This window comes from Elgaria multicarinata, chromosome 1 (assembly GCF_023053635.1).
Source record: "Elgaria multicarinata webbii isolate HBS135686 ecotype San Diego chromosome 1, rElgMul1.1.pri, whole genome shotgun sequence".
Classification (NCBI taxonomy): Eukaryota; Metazoa; Chordata; class Lepidosauria; order Squamata; family Anguidae; genus Elgaria; species Elgaria multicarinata.
In genome coordinates, this window is record NC_086171.1 from 213,154,644 (window position 1) to 213,181,684 (window position 27,041).

Sequence of the window (27,041 nt, forward strand, 5' to 3'; positions counted from 1 at the left end):
CCACAGTTCTTGGCATTTCCCCAAAAACATCCACTTTAGTTTGAAGGTTTCATACAAGCCCTCTACCTATGTATTTCAGTTCTGGGCTGTAATCTTGCTCTCTGGATATGTGATCAATCTCCTGGATTACTGTTAAGATTTTCTGTGGGTATTAAAAGGAGCCATCCTAGACTGCACTATAGATGCAAACGTCATCAGTATATTCCACTGGACATCCTCGGTTCAGAATAGTTAACAAAGCCACACTGGATAGAAAACAACAACAGAATGATGAACAATAATGGAATATTCCACATTTTGAGGGAAAGGAGACACACAAATAGAATTATCACATCTACACAATGAATGACACATCTGATGTCTCACTTTCTTAACTTCAACTTTTAACAAATTAGATGTTTATTTGCAATGAAGTCAATGCCACTGATTCTTGTTAGCCTGGCTTCATCCTCAGAACCTTTGCATAGGCCCTCCACATTATTTGCGAAATTCTTTGTTTCGCACGAGATTAAGTTTTGTTTCTCATACATATTCCTTCTCACACCTCAAGAGCATAAATGCACAGTCTTTTCACAGCTCCTTTTCTTGGAACAAATACCACAGTATGATGACAGGGATCTCTTTTCACAAGAAGATGCAAGTGACTGACTGAAAGATGGTGGTGATCTGTTAACAACTGGAACCTCAGGATTTGAAGACTTGTCGGTTTAAGGTGTGAAGTCATCTGAGAAAGGATTTGTGCAATGAACAGTTTGTTGGCGTTCACTTAAAGTATGTAGAGCTTCTGGCAAATACACTACACTTTGATTTCATCTGAGACTTTTTGTTTTTTTAATGAAACGTGAGTCACCTTGACAGCCTCATATTGATGCAGAAGATAAGACACACGTTTAATAAAACAAAACAAAAATGCCACAATAAAATATGACAGCCTTTAAGATCCTGTTTTTCTGGAAATGTTGCAGCGCTCTCCAGTTAAGGCTGGTGATAAGCAAAATATGAAGGTTCTTTGGTGGGGGGTTTTAAACACATTTTATCAGGGTGTTTGTTTTTTTTCTATTTTGTGTATTGGTATGGAAGTTCCCTATTCTTGAGAAGATGCAAAGGGAAAACCAACCAACCAACCAACCAACCCTGAAATACGCAGCAAAAAGAAAATGTTAATAATGGGTGGTATGCATTGTTTTATATTGTATTGTTTGGATGTTTTAAAATAATAATAATAATAAGTGGTATATAAACAGCACTAATAAATGCATTAATTTTGGCGGAGGGGGGGGTAGCGTCTGCCAGCAGCAACTCCAGAACGAGACTTCATCGGGCGCGCTCCCGAGAGAAGGCGCGCGTGCTCGGGCTAACGCGTGCGAAGCCTGCTTCGCGAGCTCTCGGGCACGCGCGCACGCAGAGCGAGACAAACTCGGGTGCAGTTCCGATGGCGGCCACCGCCGCCGCGCAGGCGCGCTGGGCTCCCGGCGCGACTTATTTCACAAGGCCGCGTTAAAAACACCACCACCACTACCACGAGCCGTTGAGAGCGGCGGCCTGCTCGGCCCTCCCCTGTCAAATAAGTCCCGGCTAGGTTAGCTGCCATAGAGCACAGCTGTGGAGGCGGCGGCGTGCGCCTGCGCAGCAGACAACTGAGGCGGCGCGCGCTCCGGAGCCCAAGCTTCCCTCATAGCCAGCCAAGTAGTCCGACCTTTCCCCCTTCCCCTCACCCCCCTCCCTCCCTTCCCCTCAGCGGCTCCCCACCGCCCCTCCCCCGCCGTCGCTGGAACCTGAGCCCGGGCGTCGGACGGCAGCGGCTGAGGTAAGAGAGCGCCGGAGCCCCGCCGCCGTCGCCGCCTCCGCCTCCGCGGGGCCTCCGCACGCACCCTCCGTCCGGCCAGTCAGCCGGCGGGTCCCTGCGGAGCGTCAGGACGTTACGGCGGAGAGACGGCGGCGACGGCGCGACGGCAGCCGCGTTGCGCTGCGCTGCGTCGTCTTTTGCCCCCTCCCTCGCGCTGGCTTTGCGCCTCCGCCCCTCCCCCCGCAGTTCCCCTCACGATGTCAGGAGCGCTGCCGAGGCGCGTCCACGCTCGCACGCGCGCGCGCGCCACAGAAAGAGAGAGAGAGAGAGAGAACACACGCTGACTCACTCAATCTCTCTCTCTCTCTCTTCCACGGGCACGCGCCCCCTCCTCCCCCTCCGGCGCGCCCCCGTCTCCCTCTGCCCGCCAGAATGCCGCCTCAGCCTGGCAAGGTCCTGTGCCAGTTCCAATAAAAGCCTTTATATAGGGTGGCCCTATGAAAAGGAGGACAAGGCTCCTGCATCTTTATATATCTTTATATAGGGTGGCACTATGAAAAGGAGGACAAGGCTCCTGCATCTTTATATATCTTTATATAGGGTGGCCCTATGAAAAGGAGGACAAGGCTCCTGCATCTTTATATATCTCTATATAGGGTGGCCCTATGAAAAGGAGGACAAGGCTCCTGCATCTTTATATATCTTTATATAGGGTGGCCTATGAAAAGGAGGACAAGGCTCCTGCATCTTTATATATCTTTATATAGGGTGGCCCTATGAAAAGGAGGACAAGGCTCCTGCATCTTTATATATCTTTATATAGGGTGGCACTATGAAAAGGAGGACAAGGCTCCTGCATCTTTATATATCTTTATATAGGGTGGCCCTATGAAAAGGAGGACAAGGCTCCTGCATCTTTATATATCTTTATATAGGGTGGCACTATGAAAAGGAGGACAAGGCTCCTGCATCTTTATATATGTTTATATATCTTTATCTTTATATAGGGTGGCCCTATGAAAAGGAGGACAAGGCTCCTGCATCTTTATATTTCTTTATATAGCTTTATATAGGGTGGCCCTATGAAAAGGAGGACAAGGCTCCTGCATCTTTATATATCTTTATCTTTATATAGGGTGGCCCTATGAAAAGGAGGACAAGGCTCCTGCAGCTTTAACCGTTGATCTCTCCCCACGGCCTGAGTTCAATCCCAGTGGAAGCCGGTTCTCAGGCAGACGACTCAGGTCGTCTCAGCCTTCCTTCTGTCCTTCCAAGGTCGGTAAAATGAGTACCCAGCTTAGCTGGGGGGAAAGGGAGCTGCGACTGGGGAAGGCAATGGCAAACCACCCCGCTACAAAGTCTGCCAAGGAAACGTCAGCGAAAGCAGGCGTCCCTCTAGGAGTCAGCAGTGACTCTAGCGCTGGCACGAGAGGTTCCTTTCCTTTCCTATTTTATTTATTTATTTATTTATTTATTTATAACACTTATATGCTGCCCCCATAGCTAGAGCTCTCTGGGCGGTTTACAGAAATTCTAAAATTAAGATTAAAAACGTGTATACAAAAACGAGTATATCATTAGTATGCTGCAGCACCTGGTGAAATTCCCTCTTCGTCACGACAGTTAAAGCTGCAGGAGACCTGCCCTCTTTTGTATCTGGTCACTCGATGGCCTTGTAGGCCCCTTCCAACTCTGCTATTCTGTGATTCTATGAATTTTCCCTTTCAATACAACTTAAAGATACAGGAGCCCTGTCCTCCTTTTCATAGGGTCATCCTACCATATTCTCCTCCTGCACACATGCAAACCCCCCGCCCCGTTTTTCTTTATATTTCATTTGAATTGAGCAAGACTTAGCACAAAATGAGTCCCCTTGCAGAAGACGACTGCATGCCCGGCTGAAGGAGAACCTTTCAAGGTTATATATAAAAGCGTGTATTCTCTCTCTATTCACACACACACACACGCATGCATGGACATGCCTTACCCCCACCCCCAGCTTTTCCTTTATGGTTATGGTGATTATAAGAGGGCAATGTCCCCTGCCCCGAGGTGCATACACTCTCCGGGTTGCCCCCAACAGAGGAAAAGGATGCTTTGAGATGCTTTGAGTTTGTTTTTAAATCCTGGGCTGGATCTACACTATTTTGCTTTAAAGCGCTTTATAACAGTTTTATAGCGCTTTAAAGCAGTTAAAGCGCTTTGTAACTGTTATAAAGCGCTTTAAAGCAGTAGTGTAGATCCGGCCCTAGATGTAATAATAATAATAATGCAAAGCCATTTAGAACCATCATTTATAGAATCATAGAATAGTAGAGTTGAAAGGAGCCTATAAGGCCATCAAGTCCAACCCCTTGCTCAATGCAGGAATCCACCTTAAAGCATTCCTGGCAGATGGCTGTCCAGCTGCCTCTTGAAGGCCTCTAGTGTGGGAGAGCCCACAACCTCTCTAGGCCATTGGTTCCATTGCCGTACTGCTCTAACAGTCAGGAAATTTTTCCTGATGTCCAGGCTTCCTGTAACTTGAGCCCATTATCCCGTGTCCTGCATTCTGGGATGATCGAGAAGAGATCCTGGCCCTCCTTTGTGTGACAACCTTTCAAGTATTTGAAGAGTGCAATCATGTCTCCCCCTCAATCTTATCTTCTCCAGGCTAAACATGCCCAGTTCTTTCAGTCTCTCCTCTCACAGGGTTTTGTTTCCAGACTCCTTAATCTTCCTCATTGCCCTCCTCTGAACACCCTCCAGCAAACCTCAAAAGACTGGGCAAACAGGAAGATTTTTTTCCAGTGCTGCTGCTTCCTTTGCTCTGCTGACAGGTTTCTAGCATTTCTAGCAAGCATTCTAGGACGTGCAGCAGGAAGTATGGAGATGTGACTTTTTTTTTTGAAAATTCCAGACTATTCAGGCTCCTAAAATGTGACACTTGTTGCTAGTAGAAACCATAGTGTAGTGGTAAAGTACGTGCATGCGTAAAGACTGAGTTTCAATCCTTGGAATCTCCAGATTTCTAATTATCATGGCCTCAGAGAGCCATTTTAAATCGAAGTAGGCAATACTGGGCTATGTAGTCTGCTGGTCTGAGTCTCATGGTAAGGCAGGAGCCTGCTTCCTAAATATTTGATGTTTCCCCTTAGGCACTGGAGATATTTTTAGTTGCTTAGAAATTCTTTCTTATAGAGGTATCATTTCAGTCAACTTCCAACCTGTCTTGTACAGTCAAAGACTCTACACCAGGTACTTCATCAGCTGTGGGTGGCATGGAGGCTGTGTGCTGCTGCTTCATTTATGCACTTGAGTCTGGCGGTCTATGTGCACTGATGCACACTGAATATCCTGGAACAATGCTATGCCGTGATGGAGCATCGTTCCAGGTCATCTGGGGTATTAAAAATGGTGGAATGTCAGTCTTTGCCCCACTGATTCTGACTCAAAATTTGCTCTCAATGACTCTGGGAACACAAAAGAAAAGAGGCAGTTTCCTCACAACCCCCTTTCATCACTGAACACCCCCTCCCCAGTTCCTGCTAAGCCTTCACACAGTCAAAATTACTGGTGCTGGGCTGAACTTACAAGAAAGTTTCACTCATGAGAAAGCCAGTGTTTTTCTCCAGGTTGTTGATGGACTACTTTAAACTTCTGTCCAAGAGCATGTTCCATTTCCACCCCAACTGCATTCATTTGTTTAGGACTCTTGGAGGGAAAGAAGAGTGTAGTCATAGAATCATAGAATAGCAGAGTTGGAAGGGGCCTACAAGGCCATCGAGCCCAACCCCCTGCTCAATGCAGGAATCCACCCTAAAGTATCCCTGACAGATGGTTGTCCAGCTGCCTCTTGAAGGCCTCTAGTGTGGGAGAGCCCACAACCTCCCTAGGGAAGTGATTCCATTGTCGTACTGCTCTAACAGTCAGGAAGTTTTTCCTGATGTCCAGCTGGAATCTGGCTTCCTTTAACTTGAGCCCATTATTCCGTGTCCTGCACTCTGGGAGGATCGAGAAGAGATCCTGGCCCTCCTCTGTGTGACAACCTTTTAAGTATTGGAAGAGTGCTATCATGTCTCCCCTCCATCTTCTCTTCTCCAGGCTAAACATGCCCAGTTCTTTCAGTCTCTCTTCATAGGGCTTTGTTTCCAGACCCCTGATCATCCTGAAGATGCTACATGTATTATTATTATTTTTAAATGACTCCTTAAGATGCTGCAGCTTGTGCTAGCTGGAGTCGATGGCCTCTGCAGTATGTATGGGTTGCTTTGAGCAAAGCTTACACTTCACTGGGAACCTTAATGCATTCCCTTAACCATTTTGTGGTTAAGCAGCATGGTTTAGTGTGTTGTCTGAACCAGGCCACTGTGTCTTGCAGAGAACTTTGCTGTTCCCCCATCAAATGCCCAAGGAGTCCTCTGTTTAGGATCCAGGTTACCCGCATTTAAGTCTTCTAAGTTGTGGGTTGTAACAGATGCAGCCCATGTGTGCTTGTTCTAAGAGGCTGCCCTCCTCTTTAGCACCTTTTGCTTTTGAAATTCTGGCTCAGGAGATCTGGAACAGGGAGCTCTTTTTTGATTTTCTATTTCAGAATCCTATGCTTAAGTCTTGGTGGTGCTTGTGGTGAGAAGATTCTAGCGCATGCTCTGTTGCAGTTTGTGGTGTGTTTCTACTGTGACTAATCAACCCTATAAAACTGGTGAATCTTCTAACATTTTTCCACAATGTTGCACTGCTTTTTCTTTTCTTTATTTCCTCCCCCTGAATACTTACAACATGAAAACTCATCTGCAGTACTGAATAGTACAGTTATTCAACAAAGGGGTGCTAAATTCACAGGGCTACATATAAGTTATCTGAGGCATCTACTTACAAACCTTTCTCAAATATGATCTTATAGTCTGCAAATGGCTCCTCAGATGTCACTCCATGTCATGAGTTTCACTACTGTCTCTTAGGAAAGGAAAAGAACCTCTCATGCAAGCACTGAGTCATTACTGACCCTTGGAGGGACGCCAGCTTTCGCTGACGTTTTCTTGGCAGGCCTTATAGCGGGATGGTTTGCCATTGCCTTCCCCGGCCATTATTACCTTTCCCCCAGCTAACTGAGTACTCATTTTACCGACCTCGGGAGAGTGGAAGGCTGAGTCGACCCGAGCCGGCTGCCTGAAACCAGCTTCCGCTCGGATCGAACTCAGGCCGTGGGGAGAGTTTCAGCTGCAGTATCTTATTTGAAATGTATATTACTTTTTCAAATTCAGTTCAAAATTTCCTACCAACTAAATGGACATCTTTTTGCAACAACACTGCATCTGCTGCCTGGCTTTCGAGTGGGGAGAGTTATTCATAGTTTTCATGGGGCATAGGGAATTCCTTGATAGATATAAAATTAGCAGTACACCAATCAGTTTCAACAAAACAATGCAAAATAACAGCAAGTGGTAACTCCTTCAATCTGTGCTTCCTCAATAGGACGAAAGTTCCGGAAGGGGCCTTTCCCACATCATCGGTGCTTGCTGCACTCATCTTTCTGAGGATGGCGACCCCGGATGTGAGTGTTCACATGGAGGAGGTGGTGGTGGTAACGACTCCGGACAATGTGGTCGATGGCAGCGGCATGGAGGAGGTGAAAACCGTGCTCGTCACCACCAATCTGTCCCAGCATGGGTAAGCAGAAAGGATATCATGATCCTAGGATGGATAACTTTATGGTTGCAAGTGATTCTGGTGTACAGCCTCTGTTCATTTCACCATAGTTTGGATTGAGAGAACCCGATTCAGAACCCAAAAGTTCATTTAAAAAAAATACCCAGACAAGTTTCTATTAGAATAAACAGAACTGGCTGCACCTGCTTTATCACAGACTGAGGCCACAGTCCAACAACTCCCAGTGTTCCCCAGTCAGAATAGCTCAATTTTTCTGTCTAAACTTGCATAGGATTGCAGCCTAAGTTGCTTCTAATTAGAAGATACAGTTTGAGCAGTCTGTGTGCCTCTAATGTTAAAAATGGAGGCAAATTGAACCCTAGCCATTTCCGGCAAACTGAATTTATCTGAATGCAGTAGGAAGGAAAGCTCTAAGGTCAGAAGTATGTGTTTGAGCCAAGCTAGGGTTGATGACAACCATATCCAAATCTGGAAGTGGAGTAGTATGGTATGTGTTCTCCAACTCATCACACCCTGGGAATGTGAAGTGGAGGAGGTCAAATGTTCTACTTTTGTAGCCAGGATCCTAGTCCTTATGACTAAGCGTAGTCACTCCAGAGATTCCATACTGGCTGCCAATCATAGGGTTGTTGATGAATTCTTTGGGTTTTCCTCTTGTTTGAAGAGGGCTCTGAAGCCACGGTAGTTTACTGGGCTGAGCACTAAATTCGAGTTCGCTGTTCAAACTTCAGAGTCCCCAACAGCGTAGCAGTCATGATAATTTAACTCGTATTTCTTAGTACAATTCCTTCTACACTGTTCCATTGATTGGGATAGAAGCAGTCTCCCCAGTGATCAGTAAAAAACAGTTTTAGGAACAGAAGCAAGCCACCTGCTTCACTGGTTCTTGCTTCCATCTACTCTCTTGTCTGCTTGAATAATCCTCTTGGGAAGAAATTTCGCAGAGCGACCTCCTTGCAAAATCTTAGCAGTGCTGCCACCCACGGGTTTTGTCATGGAAACAGCCCATACAAGCAGCTTTTTTTACTTTGGACTAGGTGGATCTGGCTGAATAATTGCACTCACTTTTAAACTTCCTATGCTAGGGGAAGCTGCTGTTGCTGTTGTTTTTAGTTAAAGAAAAGGGGAGAGGGAGAGAAAAGCAATATCATAAAGATGGAGGCGTTCTGGACTTGACTTGTACCCTGGATATGTTACTACCGTATTTCTTCAATTCTAAGACACACTTTTTTCCCCATATAAACATCTCTAAAAACGGGGTGCGTCTTAGAATTGCGGGTGTGTCTTAGGTTTTTTTTTCTGTTGGTGGTACTGAAATTAGTGTGCGTCTTACAATCGATGGCGTCTTACAATCGAAGAAATACGGTATGTCTGTGTAGTATCTTTCAAATGTTCTGTTACCTGTGAAACAGTTTGGTGACCTCAGCAAACAGAGCTAGTTAGAGGCACATGCAGGCCTATCCACTGTATATCTGTTGTTAGCAGATGCTGATGGGGAAATGGAGCTACTGTGCTAATATAAGGCTCAGCAGTTTATGAAGCCAGCCAATTAAAGAAAACAGCTGCTTACCTTAACTATGGTGACCATATGAAAAGGAGGACAGGGCTCCGGTATCTTTAACAGTTGTATTGAAAAGGGAATTTCAGCAGGTGTCATTTGTAGGCATGTAGCACCTGGTGAAATTCTCTCTTCATTACACAGTTAAAGCTGTAGGTGCCCTGCCCTCTTTTAAATCTGGTCACTCTAGAATAGCTCCTGCACCTTTAACTGTTGTGATGAAGAGCAAATTTCACCAGGTTTTCTATATATGCAAATGAGACCTGCTGAAATTCCCTTTTCTATGCAACTGTTAAAGATACAGGAGCCCTGTCTTCCTTTTCATATGGTCACCCTACCTTAACAATTGCTCTTTTAAAGAGGTGGGTCGCTCATGAGAAGGAAGCCCTATAGTGCTAGTGTCTGGTTTTAAAAAAAGAATGTTCATAGAATCATAGAATAGTAGAGTTGGAAGGGGCCTATAAGGCCATCAAGTCCAACTTCCTGCTCAATGCAGGAATCCACCCAAAAGCATACCTGTCAGATGGTTGTCCAGCTGCCTCTTGAAGGCCTCTAGTGTGGGAGAGCCCACCACCTCCCTAGGTCACTGATTCCATTGTCGTACTGCTCTAACAGTCAGGAAGTTTTTCCTGATGTCCAGATGGAATCTGGCTTCCTGTAACTTGAGCCTATTATTCCGTGTCCTGCACTCTGGGAGGATCGAGAAGAGATCCTGGCCCTCCTCTGTGTGACAACCTTTTAAGTATTTGAAGAGTGCTCTCATGTCTCCCCCTCAATCTTCTCTTCTCCAGGCTAAACATGCCCAGTCCTTTCAGTCTCTCTTCATAGGGCTTTGTTTCCAGACCCCTGATCATCCTGGTTGCCCTCCTCTGAACACTCTCCAGCTTGTCTGCGTCCTTCTTGAATTGTGGAGAATGTTATGTAGGGTGACCATATGAAAAGGAAGACAGGGCTTCTGTATCTTTAACAGATGTAGAGAAAAGGGATTTTCAGCAGGTGTCATCTGTATGCATACGGCATCTGGTGCCCTCTTCATCGCAATATTTAAAGCTGCAGGTGCCCTCCTTTCTTTTGTATCTGGTCAAGAGGGCAAGACTCCTGTAGCTTTAACTGTTATGATGAAGACAAATTTTCACCAGGTACTACATGCATTCAAATGACACTTGCTGAGATACAGGAGCCCTGTCCTCCTTTTCATATGGTCACCCTATGTTATGCAAAATTCATTGAATGCTTGCATATGAAACTGCCTTGTTATAAGATGTGCATTCAAATGTGGATGCCATCTATCCACATTACATTGCTTTCAATGGGGTGCATCTCTGAAAGCACCTCATCATCCACATTCTGGCACAATTAGTCTCGTCTAAGTGTCTTTTTTAAAGTAGGATTAGAGCTGGAGTATGAATCGAATAGTCCATTCCCTGCTGTCTAGTTTGACCTCAGATTTAAGAGCGTCACAATAGATTTCAATCCATATTACAACTAGCAAGAACTTCCAGTGTGACTTTACATCTGCTGAAAACCCAGGCGCTATGGCCCTTTCCCTGGGACCCCTTAGCTTTCTGCTGCAACCTCTTCCCATATCTTGATAATGTGACCATAACATACAGTTCCTTCCTAGAATCGTGCAATAAAGGAATGGACAATTTCGAGGCAAAATTCTCTGGCCAGCTTCCCTGCCAAGTCCAGGTTTTGTTTAGTTTTTTTCCTGTGTGTTTTCCCTTGAATATAGTAGAGGCAACTTTATAACCCACTCCTCAAGAATCTTCTTTTTGTTTTGCTCTGACAGGCTTAACATGGATACCTCTCTGGAAATTGTCATTCTGAACGAAGACAGCTAACAGAGGGAAACAGCCTTGCTTCCTATGAACTTTCTGGGAAGCTGTAATGTAAAGTCAAGGAACTGTAGATTTTTTATGCTAAAAAGCATGTGCACTAATTTGCACAAATTATTAATTATTTTATTCTGGAGCTATACCTTGGTTTGGTAGGGTATCGTTGTATTTGAGATAAAGCAATATGGAAATAAAGCCCTATGAGGAGAGACGGAAAGAACTGGGCATGTTAGGCCTCATCTAGAGTATTGTGTCCAGTTCTGGGCTCCACAATTCAAGAAGGACGCAGACAAGCTGGAGCATGTTCAGAGGAGGGCAACCAGGATGATCAGGGGTCTGGAAACAAAGCCCTATGAGGAGAGACTGAAAGAACTGGGCATGTTTAGCCTGGAGAAGAGAAGATGGAGGGGAGACATGAGAGCACTCTTCAAATACTGAAAAGGTTGTCACACAGAGGAGGATCTTTTCTCGATTGTCCCACACCGCAGGACACGGAATAATGGGCTCAAGTTAAAGGAAGCCAGATTCCAGCTGGACAGCAGGAAAAACTTCCTGACTGTTAGAGCAGTACGAAAATGGAACCCATGACCTAGGGAGGTCATGGGCTCTCCCACCCTAGAGGCATTCAAGAGGCAGCTGGACAGCCATCTGTCAGGTATGCTTTGAGGTGGATTCCTGGACTTGATGGCCTTATAGGCCCCTTCCAACTCTACTGTTCTATGATCTCCAAGGCAAGTCATCCCCTCTCCCACAGTTGGGAAAACTAGGTTGGGATTAAACATTGGTTTGCAGGTCATTTTTGGTGTCATGTGGAGAGACTGAGAGGTACTAAATGAAGACACATTATTCCTCCACTTGAAACACAGTAAGCTCTGACCAGATGTCTCTAGATTATAGAGCTCTATGCAGGCTTTTGCCTGCAACGTGGATAGGACTGTGGATTGGATGTGATGCGTGCATGCGTGTCCTGCCTTGTAATGTCCTCATATGCTTGACTGTTTAAAGAACTTTGCATGTTAAGCACAAAAATCTGACAAGGGGCTTGTAAGCATGTTCGGGTGAATGCATTTTCGAAGCTCCTGTGATTTGGATCTCTGGCATAATTACTGTGCCAAACATGATTCTAATCCTCATTTCAGATCTTCACGCTGAACATGTGAAGATGTTTAATGCAACTGGGCACAAAGGGACATTTGGTGGCAGAGTCTGTATACTTGCTCACATTCCATCCCCAGTTTAGTCCTACCCAAGTTGCAGATGAACACTGCACTGGTCTTAGAGGTTTAGCAGAAACAAACCATACATTTCCCAGAAAAAATCAGAACAGCAAGGACAAAAGGTCAGATTCTCAGGCTGCCAATTCTGCATTGCTGATCTCGGTAGCTCTCCTCTCCTTCGTAAATATTGTTGGGACCATGTGTCCGTCAGCAGTCTTCATTATTAAAATTGCTTAGGGCGCGATCCTATGCATGTTTAGACAGAAAACATGTCCTACAACTTCCAGCTTTGCCCAGCCAGTATGGCCAGCTGGGGAATGCTAACATTTGTAGAACATTTTTCTATCTCAAAGTGCATAGGATTGCGCCCTTAGCTGAGCAACTTTTGGCTTTTCCAGTGGAGAACTTTCTGCATTTCGGTGTATTTTAGTACAAAGAGCCGAGGAGTAAGTTCTCAGATCAAGATTTATTTATTTATTTATTTATTTATTACATTTTTATACCGCCCAATAGCCGAAGCACTCTGGGCAGTTCACAAAAATTTAAACCATGAGGAGCATAAAAACGACCAACAACTGAAAATTTGAAAAATAATGAAAAATTGTTCATTATTATAAAATGAACAGCTTCCCTATTTTTTATTTTTTTTGATAAACTGGTCATCTTCATCTCTCTCACTAGCAGTGACCTAAATGAAGACACCCTGGAGACAGAAAATGCAGCTGCTGCAGCTGCTGCTGCTTTTACAGCCTCTGCTCATCTGAAAGAAGCCCTTTTAGGTAAGTGCGGAGAATGACATGGGCTGGGTCTCTCCTTCGAATCACAGTCACTTGCATCAACAAGTTGCACTGTGTGGGTCAGGCACAAAGCACTCTGCTGAATTTACAGCTCTGCTACCAACTCCTGGAATCAGCATTCTACAAAGTTGGGTTTACTGTAAGTAATTGCCAAGAGAAAGTGGAGTTCAGTAGCTCAAGATACAAGACAACAGGAAGGGATTTATCAAGGAGGTAATAATAATTGCCATCCACCAACCTTTGTCCTGTGGTCCTACGCATGCCCTGCTGAAACTTTAAGGGTAGAACCCTCCCAAGGTGGTGTGCAAGATAAAAACCATACAGAACAGGTACATTAAAAACAGTGATTACCAATCAATCAATAACAATAGATACTGCCATTAAAAGCCAGCGGTCCAAAACACTACAGAAAGTCCACGGAAAACAGGTGATTCTTTAGAGTTTTCCTGAAAACCTGCAATGAATAGGAGACTTTACTGTGGGGCTTACTTAGGAGAAGCTCGCAAAAGATCATGCTCGTTATTGTAACCTGTCCCATACAGACTACTTATGATGCAGACAATCAGATTGTCCACTGGCAACATGTTTCCAGCTTTAAGGCAAGGAGAAGGTCAATTACATCCTTAAATTGTTCTATGATTCTAGAACATCTCTATCAGTTATGCCACAATAATATTAGCAGAAGAAGACAAGGATCTTTGATTTGTCATCTGCCTCAGTATATCAGTACCTCTGTTCTATGCGTTGTTGAAGACAAAATCGTTTTTAATCCAGAAACTGGCTCCTTGCAAAATCATAGAATCATAGAAATCAAAGACTTTGCTATTGTATTTCCACTACACTTGACTTTAACATCTCACTACTCCCAAGGGGGAAAAGAATCAACCAATGGATATTTAACAGATTCTTGAACCAGTTTCATAGAATCATAGAATAGCAGAGTTGGAAGAGGCCTACGAGACCATCGAGTCAAACCCCCTGCTCAATGCAGGAATCCACCCTAAAGCATACTTGACAAGATGGTTGTCCAGCTGCCTCTTGAAGGCCTCTAATGTGGGAGAGCCCACCACCTCCCTAGGTAACTGATTCCATTGTTGTACTGCTCTAACAGTCAGGAAGTTTTTCCTGATGTCCAGATGGAATCTGGCTTTCTTTAACTTGAGCCCATTATTCTGTGTCGTGCACTCTGGGAGGATCGAGAAGAGATCCTGGCCCTCCTCTGTGTGACGACCTTTTAAGTATTTGAAGAGTGCTATCATGTCTCCCCTCAATCTTCTCTTCTCCAGGCTGAACATGCCCCGTTGTTTCAGTCTCTCTTCATAGGGCTTTGTTTCCAGACCCCTGATCACATGGTTCTTGGGGCAGAAAGCCAAAGCGATGGCTAGTTTTCATCTGGCCTAGGCAGTTTTTGTCACTTCCCTTCCTGTGAGTCTGAGCCAAAATGGAATTTGAGGTTTCTCAGTTAGCAAAGAAGAATGAGGCCTGCCGCTTGGAAAACTGCCTCCTAGAAACTGCAAGAAGCACTGCTTTGGGGGAGAGAAGCCGATTCCCTGCAGCTGGGTACATGTATAACCGGTGGAAATTCTCTCTTTATATTTGCATGAGAAGCCAATATATATTCTTCCTGGTGAGAAGTGAGAGGGACGATGGAACTATATGCATCAATGTGGGAGGAAAAAGTCGGCACAGGTATAGAAAGAGAAACAAATGGTGAAGATAACTAGTCAGGGGACTCCCATTGTTACCCCCATGCTTGCAAAGCTATAAAACAGATAAAAGTAATTTGTAGCAGAGAACAGGGAGGCCCCTTTGGGGAAAAGCCAATATGTGCTTTAAATTCAGGCATTGGTATACTGTGTGCCGCCCTTCCTTAAATTAGATATTGCATTATTGAAGTTTCTAATTTCTCCTTATAATGCTATTGCCTCTCGGAGAGGCGGGTAAGAAATAAATTACTCTTCAAATACTTAAAAGGTTGTCACACAGAGGAGGGCCAGGATCTCTTCTCGATCCTCCCAGAGTGCAGGACACGGAATAACGGGCTCAAGTTGAAGGAAGCCAGATTCCAGCTGGATGTCAGGAAAAACTTCCTGACTGTTAGAGCAGTACGACAATGGAACCAGTTACCTAGGGAGGTTGTGGGCTCTCCCACACTAGAGGCCTTCAAGAGGCAGCTGGACAGCCATCTGTCAGGGGTGCTTTAGGGTGGATTCCTGCATTGAGCAGAGGTTGGACTCGATGGCCTTGTAGGCCCCTTCCAACTCTGCTAGTCTATGATTCTATGATGATTATTGTTGTTGTTGTTGTCGTCGTCTACCACATTTGGTGAAATTTAGGCCTCAGTGCAGGTGCTTTTGCGTCTGTTACTCTGCAAAGCATCATATACACTGATAAATAGTGCAATAATATTATTGCTTGTGTTCTATGGAAGCAGCTAATGAGCTGGTAGCTCAGTGTTAAAGATTGGCTGGTATAGCTTTCTGGCCTGGCTGCAGGCTTTCGTTTCTGATCTGAGCCTTTTAAAAATTGCATTCCAAAATGTCTTCATTTGACAATCTGTAGTCCATGGTTCTAACCTTTTTTTTTTTTTAATCACTTCTGATTCCTCTCCCTGAAGTGAAGATGGCTGAAGGAGATGACTGTGTGGAAGCTGAGATTGTTTATCCCATCACGTGTGGTGATAGCAAAGCCAACCTAATATGGCGGAAGTTCGTTTGCCCTGGCATCAATGTGAAATGTGTCCAGGTGAGATGGCTGCAGAATCATAGAAAATAAAATGTTTTGTATTCAGGGCTGCACCTCTTCAGCCACCCCAGTTTCTTGGAATCTGATATTCAACACATTCCTGAAATTCTCATGCATTCATTTCACTGTAAAAGACACATTTATTAGCTATCATGCTTGCTCAACAGCAGGCTGGAGGCATCTCTTCCCAAAACTCTCTGTCCCTCTTTTGGCTTTTGATTCAGGTTCTCCCTCCATGTACAACTCAGCCAACACACACCTGCTTGTCTTTTACCAAAAAATAGTCATTCCTGCAAGAAGTAGCAATATAAAGAACGCAGACCGAAGAACTGTGATTTACATAAGATCTCCCTTCTTTAATCACATGATGCATTATCTGTAAAAGCACCTGATATATAAATAAAAATACCCAGGTCCCAGCCTGCAAGGTTTACCTAGCACAAGCAACTTGTATTCGCAACACAGTGGTCCATTCCCACTCTCTGTCTACTGGACCGTTGGGCTGTCTGTTTCTCCAGCTATTGAGGTGAGAGTTTTGTCAGACGGTGCCTTGTTTCAAGCTTCTGTTCTGACTTGTAAGGTGCATAACATGACTAGTGGGGGTGAGCAGTAAGGGAGGCCTTGTTGTGACCACTGCTCACCCCACACTGAGGACATCTGTGGAGCTATCACTGATGCAGAAAGAGGGCAGAGGGAATTACTTTCTCTGTCTGCTCTTTTCCTTTTGGATCTTAGACAGGACCATGAAGCTGGGCAGGCTGGAAGCAGCTTAGGCCATTGCCTCTGCATCCTCTAAGCTTCCCTCATGATTGCAACCTGGTCAGTGACAGAGATGTCCTAGAGCAAGGAGAGGGTGGTGAGGATGACCTCAAACCCTTTCCAGCTCCGTAGTTATTCAGATGTTGTGGCGAGGGGTTGGATGGAGCACTGCAGGAGGGGGGAGGCAAGAGGACATATTCTCTTCCCTCCTCTCTCTCTCCCCACCCATCTGAGGTCATGCAAACCCTCCTCTCCGTAGTGTGAGTGAACCTCCCACCACCACCACCACCAGCATCATGACATTGGCAATATCAAGCGCAAGACTCTTTCCCTTTGCCTCCTCCATTCCATGAGAAGCAGCAGAGCCTGCAGGGGCCAAGACCTGGAAGCCATGACGTTGCCTCTTTCAGAATGGAAGTTCTGCTCTACTGCTGGGGCTGATCATGCTGTTCCTTTTAATCCCACATCCTGTCTCTCTCCCTTGCAGTATGACAACCACTTGATTAGCCCCAAGGAATTTGTCCATCTGGCTGGCAAGTCCACCTTGAAGGACTGGAAGAGGGCAATCCGGATGAATGGGATCATGCTAAGGTTAGACTGTACTAAAACATGAACGGACTGTTATCCGTTTTCAGGGTGCTAAGTTTCTATAACCGCTGTATATGGGCATTCACATTCACTCTCCGTGTTTTGTGCTCTATATAATACCTCCAGTATTGGAGACAGTATGCTTCTCAATACCTGTGGATGGGGAACGTGGGCCGGAAAGTGCTATTGTAATCACGTCCTGCTGGTGGACTTCCCATAAGCATCTGGTTGGCTACTCTTGGAACAGAAAGCTGGTCTTGATAGACCTTTGGTCTGATCCAGCACAGAACTCCTTATGTCCTTATGTCCTTAGGAAGATCATGGATTCAGGCAAACTGGATTTCTACGAGCACACAAAAGTTTGTTCCAATACCTGCCGAAGCACTAAAATTGACCTGACTGGAGCCAGAGTGCCTCTAACCAGCCAGACTTCAACAGAATACATCCCTCTCACCCCTGCCTCTGCAGATGGTATGTGAACTGCGTTGTGCAGCTTTCAGGAGTTAGCCCTACTTTTTTCAGGTGCTATAATACTGGCATATTATTGTTGAGAGCTTTTATTTTAACTGCTTTTGACACAATGCCCTCCAGATGTGTTGGACTGCAACTCCTATCATTCCCAGGCTGAGAATGATGGGAGTTGCTGTCAGGCACATCTGGAAGACACCAGTTTGGGGAAGGCTGAAGTAGACTATTCTAGACAGACCAATGGAAATTGCAGGTTATCTTTCAGTTCTGTTTTGAACCCATTGAGATATTTTGCTTCCTTAACTGTTTGATTTCTTCAACTGAAATTGACGCCTTTAACTGGAAACCCTTTTGTATCCCATGTTGCAGCTGCCTGCCACATTCATGGTGCTCTGAGAGAATTGGCAGGTACGATTTCTTCTAACCTGTCTGCACCATTCTGATAACCCCAAAAGACAGTGCTGGGTGTCTACTCTGGGAAATTCTGCATTCTGCTCTTAGTCTCAAAGAGGATTTCTTCTGGAACCTGTGTTTCAGAAATGCTCTGCCTTGGTTCCTATTGTCCCAAGTATAGCATGAGCATATTCTGTGCACTCCAGAAGCAGGTTCACAAGGAGTTCCTTGGATCCTGTTCCTGCCCTTCAACTCTTGCTGTGTGTAAAAGATTAACATAATGGATTTGAGTTAAATTTGTGTTCTCCTTGAGCTTTCATTTCTGCTGACGTTTTGTCTCTCCTATCAGCAATTCATCCCAATCTTCAAATTCCATTTTGGCTGAGACTCACAGGAAGGGAAGTGAGAAAACTACCAAGGCTAGATGAAAACTAGCCATTGCGGTGGCTTTTTGCCCTAAGAACCATGTGGATTTTGCAAGGAGCCAGTTTCTGAATTAAAAATGATTTTGTCTCCAACAACGCATAGAACAGAGGGACTGAAATACTTTGACAAATCAAAGATCCTTGTCTTCCTCTGCTAATATTATTGTGGCTGGATTCTGTGGCAGAACACCAGGATTTAGACTCCTCTTTAATTCGGCTTCCTTTCAAAACCAGCCACTGGCTACCAGCTAAATAATTTAGATAGTTTCATTTAAGGCCTCTCTGCTGAATTATTTATCATTTTTGACAGATGAGAATTTAAATGCAGCCAGGAAGACCTGAAGTCTTCCTGGCTTTGGTTCGCACCATATTTTTAGCCAAAATATAGCGTTTAAAAAGACATTTTAATTGCTTACAGTGAGTCCAGTTTCCAAGCCTAGGGAGAGCGTCTCTGGTTCCAATCTCCACTCAGCCACGAAACTCACTGAGTGATCTGATGCCAGTTATGATGTCTCAGTCTCACATGCATCTTGAAGTTGTTGGGATGGTGAAACGGAATAGCCCCCCTAACAGAACAATACTTTGTTATTCCAAGATCATATAAATAAGCTGCAAATATAATGCTAAGATTTTGAAGTTCGTTATTGCCTCGTGTGGCGCAGAGCGGTAAAGCAGCAGTTTCTGTAGCTGAAACTCTCCCCACGGCCTGAGTTTATTTTATTTATTTATTTATTTATTTAGAGTTTTTTTATCCCGCACCTCAGCCAAAAGGCTCTCGGAGCAGCTTACAATATATCAATAAAAAAGACAGTCCCTACCCTCAGGCTTACATTCCGAAAAAAGACATGACACACAAGGAAAAGTGTATGGGGAGGGAAGAGGGAGAAAATAAAAAGACATTAAGGAGACTGCTTAGGCTGGTGGGAAGGCCCTGCTCCGTCCCCTCATCTCCCAATGGAGGGGCAAACCAACAGCTCCTTCTTCCCCACAAGGTGAAGATGGCAGTTAGCCCTGGGGAGGGGGGGTCCAACTGAAGCAGGCTCTGATGGTGCCTGCCTGCTCCAGTCTGGTTTCAGGCAGCCGGCTCGGGTCGACTCAGCCTTCCATCCTCCCGAGGTCGGTAAAATGAGTACCCAGTTAGCTGGGGGAAAGGTAATAATGGCTGGGGAAGGCAACGGCAAACCACCCTGCTATAAGGCCTGCCAAGAAAACGTCAGCTCCCTCCAAGAGTCAGTAATGACTCAGTGCTTGCACGAGAGGTTCCTTTCCTTTCCTTTCCTTTCCTTTCCTATTGAAACCAGCGTTAGTTTTAGAAATGTTGTGAGAAGTGAGGACAGGCTTCTGGCATTTATCTGGAGAGAACGACAGATATGTAGAAAACCGAGAACATCTAAATAAAAAGAGCATGCCGTAAAAGTGTCGCTATAGCTTTTGTTGGCAAAAATGGTGATTTTTGTTTGCTTTTAATCGCAGTGAACGGGTCTCCTGCCACTATCACCATAGAAACATGTGAGGACTCCACCGATTGGACCACCACTATTGGAGGTGATACTTGGACAGAGTGCCTGTGGGTCTGCCCTCAGCCCACCACGTAGCCTATGTCTCCAATTCTATTCCGTATTGGCTGCCTAAACCTGAAGGGCTTGTGAGAAAAAAAGATGCATGTATGTTGCAAGCTGCTTGGCACTGTGGTCTTTGTGTGCATGGCCAGGGCCCCGTTGTAGAGCACGTGTCTGGAAACCTGGAGAGCCTCTGCTAGTCAGGTTAGCCCAGAGGTGGGGAACCTCAGGCCCAGGGGCCAAATCTGGACCTCCTGAGATAGCCCCAGATAGCCACGCCCCTTCCTCTGGCCACACCCCCTTTCTCCCAACCACTGAGTGTTCCCGGCTTTTGTGCAGCTCCCCCTCAAGCTGAAAGAGGTTCAACACCCCTCGTTTAGATAATACTGAACTAGATGGAACAATTTCCTGATTCCAGTGCTCTTGACAACCACTGTTTTTCACCCCCCCCTTTCGGAATGTTGGTTGTAACATACATAGCAAAACCAATCTGTTTTTATCGGTCCGGTTCTTGTGATGAGGAAAGCTGTGTAGCATGAAAGCTTGCATTTTCTTGCCTTAATAGAAGTTGGTTTAATAAAATTTACTTCTTTACCCTTTTTTTAAAATTAGTGTTGAGGTTTTTTTTGTTAATTGTTTTAACTTTTGTATGTTTAAGTTCAGTTGTAAGTCACGTCCAGACCTTTTTTGTGTGAAAGGCATCTAAGAAATTTAATTACTTCTAATAATATACTAGCTTGACTTGTGGAGAGCATCTGCATGCCAGTACTTTATTTTTCAGTATCATAAATTTCTTTATACACTCACAGGTGGCCTCTGCAGTTTTCCAGGCACACAGGAAAGCCAGGTGCAAGGTTGACTGAGGGTCTATTGGAATCCCCAGCTGCTCCACCACGCTCCACCCTGTTCATTCCCAGCTGCTGCCCCCGCCATGCTTGTCAATCTGCACAAACTCCCTGCGTGTAGAAGTCAGGAAGAACGTTTCTGGTTTAACCTTCTCCTTGACATCTAAGGATTTGAGGGAGAAATTCGAACATTGATACTCCCATCTTTTAAGGTGCTACCAGATGGAGTGCTCCTAGCACTACTTATGAGAAAGCACTGTGCAGCTAGTCCATCTTTAATAGATTTTGTGATGTGGAAAAGATGGGTGGGGGAGATGGAAGAAGTGGTGTTGAAAACAAAGTGGGGGGAGATTACGACTAGAAGACAACATTTGGACACCTTGGATAATTCCATGGACGAAGCAGGGCAGCTGGACCATATAAGCCTCGTCTGAAAGCACCCAATTTAATCTGAATAGGTATAGTCCAAAAACAGTTACACTACACAAACAGCAGGTCACGTGGTAGAACTGTGAGGCTGCCCTTTGGCAAATATACGCCCCTGTATCTAGAGTGGTCGTCTAGGGTATCTCAGGCAGGGAGTCAACTTACCGTATTTCTTCAATTCTAAGGTGCACTTTTCTCCCCCATATAAACATCTCTAAAAACGGGGTGCGTCTTAGAATCGCGGGTGTGTCTTAGGGTGTGTTTTTTCTGTCGGTGGTACTGAAATTAGTGTGTGTCTTACAATCGATGACGTCTTACAATCGAAGAAATACGGTAATTCCACCTGCATTCTTACAGAATTTTTAGGGTTCTCTCATTTCCCTATAGATGATACGTTTACATTTTGGCGAAGTCTGAAGGAAGCAGGCTTGTTGGAGGAAGTGATCCAGGAGTTCCATGTGGAGTTCATGGAGACCATGAAGGGCCTGCAGCAAAGGAGCCAGGATCCCCCGCTGCAGCTCGGCGGTAAGAACTGGATGGCACAGTGACCATCTTCACCATCGAATGGCTCCGTATCTTCCTTTTTAAAAGAGAAAATGGCTCAGTTGAGCCAACACGTTAGTCAACGCAGTGTGAAAACTTCACTCAACGGTTGAGGTTTAAGGGGGGACTTCCCCACTCAGCATGTTCTAACTCCACCATCCATCATGACGTTTGATTGACAGTTCCTCTCTATTCGGCCCTGGTTAGGCCTCATCTAGAGTATTGCGTCCAGTTCTGGGCTCCACAATTCAAGAAGGACGCAGACAAGCTGGAGCGTGTCCAGAGGAGGGCAACCAGGAGGATCAGGGGTCTGGAAACAAAGCCCTATGAAGAGAGACTGAAAGAACTGGGCATGTTTAGCCTGGAGAAGAGAAGATTGAGGGGAAACATGATAGCACTCTTCAAATACTTAAAAGGTTGTCACACAGAGGAGGGCCAGGATCTCTTCTCGATCCTTCCAGAGTGCAGGACACGGAATAACGGGAAGCCAGATTCCAGCTGGACATCAGGAAAAACTTCCTGACTGTTAGAGCAGTACGACAATGGAATCAGTTACCTATGGAGGTTGTGGGCTCTCCCACACTAGAGGCCTTCAAGAGGCAACTAGACAACCATCTGTCAGGGATGCTTTAGGGTGGATTCCTGCAATGAGCAGGGGGTTGGACTCGATGGCCTTGTAGGCCCCTTCCAACTCTGCTATTCTATGATTCTATGATATGGTGGAGTTTTCCCGCCACACAACACATTTTTCAACAGTGGAGTTCTAAAACCACCATTGATAAACGTGTTGTCCAAACTGAGCCAAATAGTTAATAGTGATTATATTTCACTTGCATTGCTAGTGCATCTTCTAAAAATAAAAAGGAATAAAAGCCAGTGCTGGTAATGTTTGGAAGCAAAACTAGCAACATTTTTTGTGATCAGGCTACGCTGAATTTGCTGTGCACTTTCTGACTTTTAATAATATAGTATCAGGAAGCTGATGAATGAGGACACTGCCCATAGTGATTGTGGCTTTGTGTATTCTCTGCATCTGTAACTCGTGGCTTGTGCAGGATTTAGGATCCTGGTATTTTTAGTTTTCACTTAAAAATAAATAGAGCTTCTAGTCCTCATGGGTCCAAAACACTCCTATCCTCCATCCATGCCCTTTCATCTGTTTGCCTTCTTACTTGTCATCTAGCCATTTCCCCAAACAATTCCAAATTCTTTCATAACATGGTTCTGGGATGCAACAATGATGTAATTATGCAGATTTAGTTAGTGCAACTTATTCTGAGTCCAGAATCGGACAATTCCTTTTCTTTGATAATATGTTCCTGCTGACTGTGGAAGAAATAGCTTAAAATGACAAATGCATCATCTGAAATTATTTATATCATGCTTTCAGTGCACATGGGACTTTACAAAATATCAAAAATAAACCAGGTCTGTGCTCCCAAAGAGCTTACAGTCTTAAGAGGAAATTCAGTTACACTTAACTCAGGTTGCAATCCTATGCTGACTTACCTGGGAATTAACCCCACTGGCTACAGTGGTACATACTTCTGTATAGGATCGCAGCCTCAGTCTTCATTTGAGCTAAAGGTGGGGAATTGGTGTGTGGGGTGTGTTAAGTAATGATAAATAAAAAATCCAGCATTGTGAACTACATCTTCCCTCCTTCCCCTGCCACTAGTAAGAGAAGTGATTAAGAAAAGAAAAGAAAAAGTTGTGATTTCTCCAATGTCAACAATTCAGATTCCACCCGTTCCATTTTTTTTTTAGATGCTGTTTTGCTCAACAATACAGTTCAGACGTTTGGCATGCTGGACCTGGTGAAGAAAGTGTTGGCCAGCCACAAGTGCCAAATGGACCGTTCCAGAGAGCAATATACACGAGACTTAGCAGGTACCGCGCCTTTAGTCCTATTGTCACAGAGGTGTCAAACTTCTTTCGGTCTAAGAAGCGAATCCAATTTCAAAGAAGCTCTCAGGGGGCGCATTCCAGAAATACCAGAATATTTAAGTTTACAGTTCTTATTCACAGTAAATATTTTATTTATTTATTAAAACATTTGTATCCCGCTCTATTATCACTAGGATCTCAGGGCGGCGTACAGATAAAATCAGAACAACATAAACATAAATAATTTACACAGCTAAAAATGAATTAAATCATTAACAAATTAAAACTGGTCAACATTTTTAAAAAGCAATAAAACAATTAAAACTAGGTGTAACCATGGAGAATTTAGCCCTCGAAGGCTTTGATAAAAAGGCGTGTTTTAACTTGGCGCCGAAATGAAGCCAGTGCCGGTGCCAGTCTGGCCTCCAAGGGGAGGGCATTCCACAACCAGGGTGCCAGAAAGAAATAAGGGTCAGGAGAGCCATTTCCATTTTTTAGAATGGGGAAAAAACTGCAAAAGCTGGAAAGCCACCAAACAATTGGGGAGGGGCATCTGGGGAATTCTGGAGGCCTGGATTTAGCCCTCAGGCCTGAGGTTCAGCACCCCTGAATGTCAGTCCCCCTTCATAAGTGACTCTCTAGTCATTTTCAGGGAGTGTTTCTCAGCTGATCAGTTGATAGTACAGTGGGCCTGTTCAGACAACACGCTAAGTCATGGTTAGGCTGCTAACCCTCTTGCAGCAAGTGGTTAGTTAGGGTGACCCTATGAAAAGGAGGACAGGGCTTCTGTATCTTTAACAGTTGTAGAGAAAAGGGATTTTCAGCAGGTGTCATCTGTATGCATACAGATGACACCTGGTGAAATTCTGGTGAAATTCCCTCTTCCTCGCAATAGTTAAAGCTGCAGGAGCCCTCCTTTCTTTTTTATCTGGTCAAGAGGGCAGGACTCCTGCAGCTTTAACTGTTATGACGAAGACAAAATTTTCACCAGCTGCTACATGCATTCAAATGACACTTGCTGAAATTCCCTTTTCTCTACAACTTTAAAGATACAGGAGCCCCGTCCTCCTTTTCATAGGGTCACCCTAGGTTAGTGAGCATGTTTAAACTGTGGTTATGTTGCCACCCTGGTTAGGAATGGTTCACATGGCACGCTGAGCTATAACGTTTCGCTCAAAATGCTTAACCGTTATGGTTTAGCGTGTCTTCTGAACAGGGCCAGTGTGTAGTTGTTGCTCATTTAATGGCTCTGCAGATAGAGGGGCATTTCTTCTCTGTAGCTGCATGTTCTATTTAAATGTTTAATTCCCCCCCCCCACAACAAAACTACTTTGTACACTGTATTTTGAATGGCTATGCAGTTTAAGAGGAAGTGGCCAACGCCCTCACCCCTCTGGCTAATTTGAACCTACTGTTGGCTTATCTACCCCATTGTAACCCTTGTTTTTTTTTAAATTTTTATTTACATTATCACAAAAAAAACATAACATACTACATAATATTGAAATGTTGAATACATAATATCTTATCTAAATAACATAATCAAACATAACATAGAAGTGCACCCCCCCACCTCGGGATCTCATTCCTGATTCCAGAATCTCATACTTTCTTCTGCTGGTGGTTTCCCACTTCCCTTAGAAAACACAAATATTAGGAACTGTTTCCAGATTCCTTCAAAATCATTCGTTTTTGCTATACCTCTTCTCACATTAATATTACATGTCAATTTATCATTAATAGCAATATCCCATACTTCTTTATACCATTCTTCAATAGAATATTCCCCTTGAATCTTCCAGTTCCTAGCTACAATCAATCTTGCTGCAGTCAGCAAATTCATCATCAATTCCTTGATTTCCTTTTTACATTTTAAATCTTCAAATAGTGACAGTAATGCAACTTTTGGTGTTCGTTCTATCTTCAATTCCACAATTTCTTCAATCTCCAAAAACACCATCTTCCACAATTTTTGTACATAGTTGCATTCCCACCACATATGTAAATACGTTCCTTTTCCCCCACATCCTCTCCAACAGTTTGCTGATTGCTGATTATTTATCTTATTCAATCTAACCGGAGTTAGGTACCACCTCCATATAATTTTAAAATAATTCTCTTTTATTCTTACTGACATATTTCTCAACGCTCTTTGTTTCCATAGTCCCTCCCAGCCCTGTTGTCCTATTTGTACATTCAAATCTGTCTCCCAAACCATTTTACCTTACTTTAAAAAAAAAAATACATTGTAACCCTTGTAACGCCCACTTCCTCCTTTCTTTCAGCTCTGGAGCAACAGTGTGACGAGCACCGGAAGAGAGCAAAGGAGCTAAAGCACAAATCCCAGCATCTCAACAACGTGCTGATGACCTTGACCCCGGTCTCCATCCCGTCCCCTCTGAAACGGCCCAGGCTGACCAGAGCCACGTCGGGGCCTCCTGCCATCACCTCCCAACTCCTGACTCAGTCGGCACAGTTCACCCTCGCTCCGGGGATGCCCGTCACACAACTGGCCAACCTGCCTATTGGCAAAGTGGTCTCTGCTCTCCCAGCATCGACTCTCGGGAAGTCCACAATGCAAGCTGCTTCTGCCGGCAACCCAGCCTCCCCGCTGCTGGGTGGCTACACCGTCCTGGCATCGGCGGGTTCCACTTTTCCTAATGCTCTTGAAATACACCCGGACGCCTCCAACCTCACAGTGCTGAGCACTGCGGCCATACAGGATGGCAGCACCGTGGTGAAAGTGGTGAGCCCTTTCCAGCTGCTCACCCTCCCGGGACTGGGCACTGCCATCCAGAATGTAACGCAGCTGTCTCCCAGTGGGAGCACCATCATGACTGTGCCATCCAGCATGGTTGAGGGTGCCACAGCGACTGAAGAACATACTACCATTGAGGTAACGACAGTAGCAGAAGAGCCCGAGCAGAAGTGAAGCACTGACTTTGGCCCGCTTTCCGGGGTGTGCGCTGGGCATATGCAGCCATCCCTCTGATGAGAAGAAGAGGGCAGTGGGAAAAGAGAAAGGCAGACAGGTTGGCTAATGGGAGAATAGTGAGGCTGGAGAGGGGAGAGAGGCAGAGAGAGCAAAGGGAGAACGTCATCGAAAAGGCAGGGGAAAGTTCACTATTCCACAGGAACCATTAAAAGCTACAATCTTTCTATCCTTGGCTTGTTCCCTATCTCTAGCCGCCTCCACTAGCACAAAGAGTGTGTAGAGAGATGGAGGCAGGCAAAACAAGTTGCCAGGAATAAAATAATAATAAAAAGAACAAGGAAAAGCAAACGATGAGACAGCAAGCTGGGTGTAGCTCTAGAGATTACTGGGCAAGCAGCCAGAGGGGCATTTTCTGGGTTCAGGCTTGGCTCGTTGCTCAGTGTACATGGTGTGTCATGTGCGTGGTCGGTGGCTTCCCTGCCACGTAGGAAAGCAGGTGCGAAGAGCGGCCACGCTCTGGCAGCTGGGCCTAGATGGAACGCATAGGAAGGGTGGCAGAGGCTCATTGGCGTAATGCACATGGGAGAAGCCTAGGGAAGTCCTCTGACTGGGCGGGGGGGTGG

At 44.9% G+C, this 27,041-nt stretch overlaps 1 protein-coding gene across 4 annotated transcripts; it reads left to right on the plus strand.

The window, feature by feature from the left end:
• The first annotated feature begins 1,729 nt into the window (after window positions 1-1,729).
• On the plus strand, window positions 1,730-27,041 carry GMEB2 (glucocorticoid modulatory element binding protein 2). Of its 4 annotated transcripts, none has more exons than XM_063147239.1 (11): window positions 1,730-1,807; window positions 7,241-7,435; window positions 12,730-12,827; window positions 15,463-15,590; window positions 16,837-16,940; window positions 17,251-17,408; window positions 17,775-17,813; window positions 19,697-19,768; window positions 21,441-21,578; window positions 23,364-23,486; window positions 25,769-27,041. In XM_063147239.1, exons 2-11 carry the CDS (start codon window positions 7,305-7,307, stop codon window positions 26,413-26,415), a joined length of 1,638 nt encoding a protein of 545 aa, XP_063003309.1. In that variant the 5' UTR covers window positions 1,730-1,807; window positions 7,241-7,304; the 3' UTR covers window positions 26,416-27,041. The 4 variants fall into 4 exon arrangements, with proteins under 4 accessions (XP_063003309.1, XP_063003319.1, XP_063003327.1 ...); XM_063147249.1 differs by having other exon boundaries at window positions 12,733-12,827; XM_063147257.1 differs by lacking the exon at window positions 17,775-17,813.

Excerpts from the sequence above, each read along its gene's own strand:
- GMEB2 (XM_063147239.1), top strand. The coding sequence starts at position 7,305 with ATGGCGACCCCGGATGTGAGTGTTCACATGGAGGAGGTGGTGGTGGTA. Across the intron at positions 19,769-21,440 it reads TTGGACCACCACTATTGGAG|ATGATACGTTTACATTTTGG; the intron begins GTGATACTTGGA and ends ATTTCCCTATAG. Across the intron at positions 21,579-23,363 it reads TCCCCCGCTGCAGCTCGGCG|ATGCTGTTTTGCTCAACAAT; the intron begins GTAAGAACTGGA and ends TTTTTTTTTTAG.